The sequence below is a fragment of the Hipposideros armiger genome, unplaced genomic scaffold, assembly GCF_001890085.2.
Source record: "Hipposideros armiger isolate ML-2016 unplaced genomic scaffold, ASM189008v1 scaffold_291, whole genome shotgun sequence".
Classification (NCBI taxonomy): domain Eukaryota; kingdom Metazoa; phylum Chordata; class Mammalia; order Chiroptera; family Hipposideridae; genus Hipposideros; species Hipposideros armiger.
Genome location: NW_017731641.1, coordinates 993,036 through 1,002,033, shown reverse-complemented (window position 1 = coordinate 1,002,033; position 8,998 = coordinate 993,036). Strand labels below are relative to the sequence as shown.

Below are 8,998 nucleotides of genomic sequence, written 5' to 3'. Positions count from 1 at the left end.
ACAACCCAAGCAAGGCCATCCTTAAAACATTACTTGAGTCTCAAAGTGTTACAGTGTTTGGTGCCGTCACCTCTTTGAAGAGGACCTCTTTCCCTGAACCCCCCAAAGGAGCTTCCCTTGCAGAATGTTGCTGAGAAAAAGGCCTAGAATGACCCCTCCTCCCACTGCCGAGTAAGACCACTTTGCATCTGAGCTGTTTATGGTATGAGTCAGGTGGTTGATGAGTCCTGTTTTTGCATGGCCTCTGGGTTGGGCACATCTATAAGGAGAGGAGTCTGCCTGTAGGCGCTACAGCCGTCACAACCAGAGCTATCGTCTGCCTTATCTAGGAAAGATGGATCAAACAAGGGCAAAGAACTGTGGGTTCCCAAAGCGTACCCTGAGCTCTTGGGCTCTTCCTGTGGCTCTGTGGGAACAAAAGGAAAGAACGGATTTGTTGGAGTAACGGCCCTGACATTTATTCTCAGGTGGGGAGCAGGAGGGGTGAGGTGTCCGTATACTTTCTCTCTTGCCGGTGGAGTCTTTCTGAAGACAGGACCGCTGTTCCTGGGGTGAACCTAGGCCCCTGGAGATTCATCAGCTGAGAAGGCAAGTCTCATCACCTTGAAGACCTGACCTCTAGTCCCCTCCAACCTACATCTCCCAGGAAACACTCTCCCCGACGACCAGAGAAGCTCTCACACTTCGTATATTAACTCTGATGTGCTGTAAGGGTGGAGGGGGTACACGAAGCAGTGGTGGGTAGGGAGTCTCTGAGGCACACATCCTGGTGAGGGCAGGCTGGGTGAGGTGTTCCCCGAGTGCTCACCCTTTCCCTGCTTCCCTTCCCTCCCCATCCTAGGACACCAGTCTCTGATTGGGTCAGTCCCACCTCAGAGTTCAGAGGCATCCAGTCCAAGGACAGAACTGCAAAAGCGTGGGACACAAAACACCAGACAAATTGGGGGCGGGCTCCCAGCCAGTGTGGTGAGAGATGGTCCTGTGGCCAGGGCCGTTTTCTGGCTTCTCAGCTTCCAGGGGTGTGGGCTCTGAGCCGCAGAGGGCACCGGTGTCTCTGGGGCAGCTCAGTGAGGGCGTGAGGGTGGGGGATGGGAAGCACTTCACCCCGCTTCTCCCCAGGGTCTTCTCCCCAGGGTCGTACAGGAGCACAGGCGCAGGGCTACGGCTCATGGGCAGCGAGGGGTAGAGCTCATGGGGAGACTGGAGAGTGGATGGCAGTTTCATTAGCGCGAAGTTATAGCTGCCTCTAGTGCCTGTGGGAGCAGCAGGTAGGGAGGGGCCTCCAGAAAAGGGCTGAGGACCAGAATGTCCAGCACGGAGCGGAGCGATCAGCTGCATCCTCTGACACTTCCCCACCCCAGACCTCTGGCACCCTGCAGCTGGGGCCCCAGATTTGTGCTTGATCAGGGCTTCGGAGGAGGGTGGTGGCAGAGGCACTCTGGGGGCTGTCCTGGAGGCGGCTGGTTCTGGGGTCCTCTGCAAAGTACCCATAGTATCTGGAGAGCCAGGATGTGCCATGGCCCCTGCCCCCTGCTTCCCGGCCCGCCGCCCGCGCGGTCTGGGTCCGTCAGACGTGAGTCTGCATCCGCCGCTGCAGGGGTCGGCTGGGGTCGGAGTTCTGGGAAGAGGACTGGGAGTGGTGGGAAGAGGAGGCAGAGGCCTTGCTGGCCTTGTCGAACTGCACGTAGCCGTCCTGTTTGCCGCTGCTGCTGACGCTGCTGTCACACTGCGTGTCCAGGAAGGAGCTGCTATCGCTGAGGGAGCCCCTTTGGAACTCACGCTCGCAGAGCTCAATGGACGAGCTGCCCATGCCCAGCACGAACCTCTGGCCGTAGTCGTAGAGGCGGCCCTGGCCGCTCAGGGTGCTGTAGATGTTGGTGAAGGACATGCCCGTGGGTACTCGCTGCTTGCCTGTGGGACGCAGGTCCGGCTGGCAGCTGGACAGGGAGATGGTGGGGGTCGAGTGGTGCTCCTTGAAGGTGTTGACGCTGTAGTAGCCATTGGTGGGGTCCTGGGGTGGGGGACAAGAGCAGGCAGTGTCACCAGGGGGCAGAGCCTGCTCTGAACTTCCTAGGCTGAGCAGGTCCTCCCTTACACAGGAGGAGACGAGGACAGATACGAGGAGGGGACGGCTGGGAGAAACGCAAGGGGCGGGGGCTGGAAGGGTTAGCCTGGTGGGGACACCAAGAAGAGAGGGCTGGCAGGTATTCAGGTGGCAGTGGGGAGGGCAGGGCGCTGAAGGGAGGGAAGCCGGGGGCTCTGATGGGTATGCTGTTTATGTCAGCACAATGCAAGGTCATTTGAGAACCAGCCTTTAACTGTGTTTTTGTTTTTGTTCAGAGCATGGATACTTTGTTTTACAATTTATCTGTGGGAGAGGAGAACTGTGGGACCTCAACCATAACTCTGTCCCCTCTTTAGCGTGGGGGTGAGACAGCAGGCGCCTTTGCAGGGGAGTGTCCCACCTTAGGGAGAGAATCAGCACCCATCCCCAAGGCGATCTCTGACCTTTCTCTTGTTTGCTGTCATTGTTTGTCTGGACACGGGGTTGGGCCATCCGAGCCGAAGGCCCAGATTCCACAGCCCAAGGCCAATCCTACCTTCAGGTTCTGAAACTCCTTCTCCTCTTCTTTGAGGACCTCCAGCTGCTTCAGGACTGAGTCTTGTTGGAATTCACCCCGGTCCATCTGCAACCCCAAAAATGGCCGCTCAGTGGTCAGGAGGTGGGTTAAACATCCACTTCCCCCAAGAGAAAAATGGAGAAACCAATTCGAAAGAAGCTTGCCATCTCTGCCTCCCCTCCCACCCCTCCTCCCTGCCCAACCTCCCACTGCCTCGGAGGCAGATGAAGGAGACAGAGACAGGGGAGGTGGTGGTGGTGGGGGAGGGGCGGATCCCTAAGACTGGATTTACTTCCTTTGAGCTAGGAAATCACCTCCAAAGTTCTCACTTGGATGATTCAATTCAATTCATTGAGCATTTACTGAATTTCAGGCCAAGCTCTGTGCTAAGGGACAGGCAGACACAGATTAAGAAACAGCTGTGCTCCTCAGGGCGATGGATCTGTAGATAAATAATGACAGAGCCTTGACCTCTAGGCACAGGTGGGGGTCCTAGCAGGGCAGTGGCCTTAAGAAAGAATTTCAATGAATCACAGTGACCCGGGCCATACCTGTTATTCACAGCAGTGAGTCAGATGCACTCAAAGTTTTCTTCCTTACCAGATACCAGAGAGCTCAAAGGCAAGGATCACTTCTTGTTTCTCTTTGGTTCCTCAGCACACCTGGTACAGTGCTTTGGGTATTGTGGTCACTGACCACAATGCTTTTGGGTTGGAATCATTTAATTGTGTTTTATTAATTCTTGGATTCACCAGTCCTAGCACAGTGCCTGATCTACAGTAGGGCTATTACAAATGTTATGTTTGTGTTGGATGAATGAATGAAGTTACATAGCTCCAACTTTCTGAGAATTAAAATACTAATTAGACTTAAGGTGAAACATAAAGCATGCTTGGCAAGCAGTGGGGACCTTAATTAACCTGAATAACCACAGTGATGCTATTCTGTGGCACCATAGCTGCTTGCCATGTGTCCCTTCCGCACATGACTGATCTTGGCCGGGTTCCCGCCCACTCTCTGGCAACTCACTTTCCCGGCCTCTTTGGAGCCCCACGGAATCAGCACAAGGGCTTCCACCCTTACTAACTAATGCTGCTTTTTTCATTTCCTAGTAAATGCTCTGGCTCTACGTGCATTGTAGTTCTTTTCCACCAGATTCAACTTCTAAGCTCAGCTCTCCTTGATGTAGGGCCGTAGAAGGCCCGGGGCTGGGGGTGAAGGGAGTGGGGGAATGATGGTCTCCCCAAGGGGAGAATCAGCCACAGAGCCCTCAGCAGGTCCCTCTGCCCCGGTTATCCTCCTCCCATCCTGCTCCTAACTGACTACCGAGCGACCTCCCCTCTTCCCTGAGGGTTTGGACTGGGCGTTGTAGAGACAGTCTGAGGCAATTAGAATGTCCCAATGGAAGGGAATTCAAGGTCCCATTTGGGACGAAGGACAGGCCAGGCACTTCCACACACACAGACCTGGTGAAGCTCATCTACAGAGATGTCCATTCCTTCTCAGGTCTAGGCTGCAGCCTCCTCCCTTGTAAGATTAAATGCTCTACTGTGTCAGGTTCTATGCCAGCCCCCCGGGGAATACGCGCAGATTCGGGAACGTGACCTTTGCCCTTGAGGAACTCTGAGATTACTGGGGAGACTGACCTGTAATTAGAGCAATGCACTGTAAAGGAAGAATGTGCACAGTGTTTGGGGAGAGCGAAGTGCGTAGCTCTGCCAACGGTGGGGCGACAAGCATGGAAAATTATGGAGGAGATGACATTTGAGCTGATTCTCATAGGAGAATGTGAAATTCAACTGACCAATTCAACAGGTAGAGGGACAGCCTGTGCAAAGCCTCTGAGGTCTAGGAGACGTTTCAAAGGCCAGGGATTGCAGCTTGTTGGGGCGCCTGGAGAGCCCTGTGAGTTTTGGCAGGAAGGTGGAGTTGGAAAGGCCTGCAGCCACCTCGTGGTGAAGAACCCGACGACTTGCTTGGCTGTGGACTTTACCCAGCAGACACAGGGAACCACCGAGGATTTTAAGTAGGATAGTTACAGGCTCAGATTATGTTTTAGAAGGACCCTTTCTGTGAGACTCTGGAGGGGCGACTGGGTCAAGTGGTGAAAAACCAGAATGGAGAGACCACTTAGGAGGCTGCTGTGAGTGTCCAGGAAGCTGTGACGCGGCCCAAGCTAAACGGAGAAACACTGGAGTAGAGGCAAGGCACCCATCTGAGGAATCTTTCGAAATGGAATTGGCAGGACCCGAAAATCCATCGGGTAGAGAGAGAGCAGCCAAGGAAAACGGCAGCTCAATGCAATAAGCATTGGTGAGCGTCTACCAGGGGCTGGAAGGCCCTGGAGACACAGGATGAATAAGGCGGCTTGCTCACCATCTAGTGGAGACAGATAAGGAAACAGGTGATTCGTGAGCGACACGAACAGCTAACATCTCTCCAGCGCTGTGCTCCACGGGCTCCAGGCTCTTTAGGGGTTTACCATCTAGCCCTCACCGCGGCCTGTATGGTCTTACTTTCATCCCCGTTTCCCGTATGAAGAGACGGAGGCACAGAGCAGCCCATGCTCTCTCCCCCTTCAGCATACCACCACCCGATCAGAGTGTGCACAGGGTTCTCTAGCAGTATTTCAGGTTTCTGTTTGGACAGCTGGGTAGGTTATGGTTCATCAACGGGGATGAGGAAGAGGAGGAGTAGGCTTGGGCCTGCTGGAGAAGTTATGAGTTTGCTTACGGTAAGCAAGCCAGTTCCGGAAGAGGAACTTATGTGTCTTGCAGGCTTTTTTTTTTTTGTGGTAGGGGAGCAGGGGCACGTACTGAATAGCTGTCATTTATGTGTGTAGAGTTATATGTTATGTAACAACACATTATGGCTATTTATGCATGTCTTCTCTCCCTTCTGAACGGTCAGGTTCTCTGAAAGCTGGGACTGCATCTTAGATATCTCCGAGTTGCCTAGAACACCAAGCCCAAGATAGCAGACACCCAATAATTCTTTGTTGGCTGAGAGCAGGTGCCTGGCCTATTGTAAGGGGAAAGGCGCGTCTCTACTGATGCTCTGCTTCCAGGGGGCATCTAGGGCTTTGGGAGGCCTCCAGTCCAGGACCTCCAGGGTACAGAAGTCAGGGTGGCGTGGGGGTAAGAAGCATTCTCACCATCAGCTGCTTGATGGTGGGGTGTTCCTCGGCCTCCCGGCCAGAGGCAGGCTCCTTGTGGACAATCTCCACTCGGATATCATTCTTGGCTGACACAACACCTTTGAGATCTGGACATAAAAATAGGAAAGTGTAGATGACAGATTCAGTCTGCATCCTCAGGCGTTAGGGCCTGAGATGTTAAGCCCCTACCACCCCCGTCGCCCCAAGAGTTTACCCTCCAGCCCCTGAACTCAGCCGCTTTACCACCCCTCTCCCACCAACAGAACACCTGTCTGGATGTGCTGAGGGTTGTTAGGGCCTCACTTGGCTCTTGGTTGCATGCACCTCAGCCTGTCACTGCCGCTCCCGTGGCCCAAGCGGTTGTCCTCACCCATTCGTCCACCTTACAGAGCTAGGTCCTTTCATCCTGCGAAATTCTCACCTCTTTCTAGAAGTCTTCTCTGACCCACTGAACCAGGTTCTGATCTCTTCGTTCAGAGAATCACAAATCTGACTGTTAGAAAGGACCTTAATGGTCAACCTCCTGCCCCAAGCAGAAACATTCCTGACATGTGGTAGTCCAGCTACTGTGTCAATGCTTCCATGATGGAGGCTTTCAAACGTCTAGAGGAGGCAGCCAATTTATAGTTGGAGAGCTGTTAGAAAATTCTGCTCAAATCTGCTCCCCTTTAACTGAGAGGATGGTGAGGGAGGTTCTGAGACCCTACCATTAGAGGCAGTCAAGACAGCCAAGGCTGCTTAGCTTGGGGTGGGGGGCAACTTCTTCCTCTACGCGAAGGCTGCCATGGGGTGGAGAGAGCAGGTTGACTCTGATGATTCCTTTGGTGCCTTACGCTCCCAGGATGTTTGAGTTGGGTAGGGTCACAAAAGTCACATCATCCAACCCGTTACTGTTACACATGAGGAAACTGAGGCCGGGAACAGTGGTGGCCTGCCCAAGCTCAAGAGGTGGTACTAGAAGATGCGGTCTCTATTGTTTTCACCTCTGTTCTGCCGTCCCATTTTACACGTCTGCATGTATCTATCCCACCACATAACATCAGCGCTATGCCCAGGATGGAAACTCCAGACACACACGATCTTCAAGAGTACACCAACACCAGGACTTTATTGCTAATCACTAAAGACCTTTAGACATCTGCACCAAGTGGTTCCTTGAATGCTTTTTTTGTTTTTCATGTGTGAGTGACCTGCTTTTCTGGTTAGACTAGCAGATATTGGAGGGCCAGGATGGACACCCCGCCCCAGCCTCCCCCGCCCCCTCCAAATTTTACAGGGTTCTATACAATGACATGTGTTCAAAGTGCTGGCTGACTGCCCTGTCGGGTGAAGTTCAGTTTAGTGCAGTTCACCCTCGTTTGAGGGCCCATGATGTGCTAGATGCCTGCAAAGCGCTGCACATACAGAGATGCGTTCGACCCCATCCCAGCCCGGCAGCTCAGAGCGCCGTCAGGGCCCCTGCTCATTGCACTGCTGCTTACTTGCTCTCCGGGGCAGCCTAAGCCTGGCCTTTTTCTCTGTCCCCCTCCCTGAGATCCCGGGTCTCCCTCCCGTACTTCTCTGGGAGCGGGCACAGCAGAAGGCCACGATGGTTGCCATGAGGACGAGGAAGGCCACACCAGCTCCTACGGCCACCCCGATGATGACGGCCATGGGCACAGACTCTGTGGGAGAGAAGCAGTCACAGCTGACGAGGGAGCCGACAGCCCACACTCCCCCAGGACCTCACCCAGTTCCCTTAGGCGCAGCCCCTGCCAAGCTGGGGCCCGACCGCTGCACACGGGCCCTGCTGGGAAGTGCCTGTGGGGGGTGTGCTGGGTAGGCACAGGCAGTATCCAACAAGAGTCGGCTCAGGTGGAACACGGGGTGGGGGGAGGGTGGGAGGAACTGGGCAAGACACAGAAGTGGTGGTGGGAGAGAGAGGCAAGCAGACACGAGGGTAGGGTCAGGGAGGGGACACGGGAGATGAGACGCAAGGCTGGGCACAATTGAGCTCTCTTGGGTATGAAACCAGGAATATTCTATCATGCAGCAGCTGGAGGGTCACAAGTCGTGGCTTTTCTTTGAAAAATTACTGTGGTCACTGCCCTTGTCTGGTTTGTGCTTCCCTTCCCGTTCCTTTCTCAGGTGCAAGGGGCTGGACGTGGACACCAGCTTTTAGAGTCCTCATGTCTGAGACAGCAGGGCCTTCTGGGAATTAGAAGTTGTAGGCGCCAGAGGCCCAAGTCTTAGGGGCCAAGAGAGCAGGATCACAGCACCCCCCGCTTTAAGGAGAAATGCCCCTTTTCCTTGACACACACCTCCCCTCAGTCCTGCTCCTTCTCCTCCTAGGCTAGTCCTCGGAGCATCCTGGCACCCCCACCCCCCCGACCCCGGAGAGGGGCCCAGAACTGCAGCTGGGCAAAGCCTCGCTCCCGGCTGAGCTTCTGTGGTCCGTGCCTGCCCTAGCCCAGTAGAGACGGGGATGGGGAGGGTGGGTGGGGGGATGCTCTTCCAGACAGACATGGTCCTTCTGTGGCTATATATGGGGACTGAACACATGATTTTGGGCCCTGAATGGTCCATTGGGAATAGAACTAAGGGATGCAGGCGCACAGAGACCTTCGGGCCCACCAAGTCCACACCTCTCATTTATGGATGGAAACACTGAGGTTCAGAGAAGTCAAGTGACTTGGTCAACGACACACACCTGCAGTAAAGCCAGGGCAAACCCAGGTCTCCTTTTATCCCTCCCCCAGCCCCCGCCCCGATCCTGCCCAGCTCCTTCCACTGTATCACACAGCGTCCTCCAAATCTCTCACGCTCTGTACAGCCCAGGCTCCATCACTTCTGAGCAACTTACTTTACCTTCCCTATCTGTAAAATGGGATGATACTATGCCTACCCAGGGCGGTGTTATGGGGTTTAGATGAGCTGAGGACAGGTAAAGGCCTAGGAACTGAGCCTGGCACCGCCCTATTCAGTCTCTGTTCCTGTTTCTATATGGGAAGGAGGGCTGGAGCAGCTCTAAACTTTAAAGGAAAGTTCCTTGTGGAGCTGGAGTTCCCTCCTTCCTTCCTGCCTGCCGCCCCACGTTCCTTGGTGTGGATGACCATGGGATGTTTAGGTATTCACCTTGGCTGTGCATTAACCTCTCGTTTTCTTTAAAGGGAGGAAGAAAACTGCAACCCTGGCCCTTGGAGATGCTGCTGGGAGGAGGTAGTGGGTCCCCTCCACCTGG

The 8,998-nt window shown here is 54.4% G+C and overlaps 1 protein-coding gene across 4 annotated transcripts in view; it reads right to left on the bottom strand.

Moving 5' to 3' along the window:
* Positions 1-436: 436 nt before the first annotated feature.
* Positions 437-8,998, bottom strand: part of KIRREL3 (kirre like nephrin family adhesion molecule 3) — a 629,076-nt gene continuing 620,514 nt past the window's right edge. For 2 of the 4 annotated variants that reach the window (XM_019658924.1, XM_019658925.1), the window contains 4 exons: positions 7,260-7,442; positions 5,776-5,885; positions 2,601-2,687; positions 671-2,011 (listed from right to left, as the gene is read on the bottom strand). In XM_019658924.1, the coding sequence (XP_019514469.1) occupies positions 1,568-2,011; positions 2,601-2,687; positions 5,776-5,885; positions 7,260-7,442 (824 nt within the window). In that variant the 3' untranslated portion in view covers positions 671-1,567. Of the gene's footprint in view, positions 2,012-2,600; positions 2,688-5,775; positions 5,886-7,259; positions 7,443-8,998 lie in introns of all 4 variants that reach the window. The other 2 variants (XM_019658928.1, XM_019658926.1) reach the window with 2 other exon arrangements.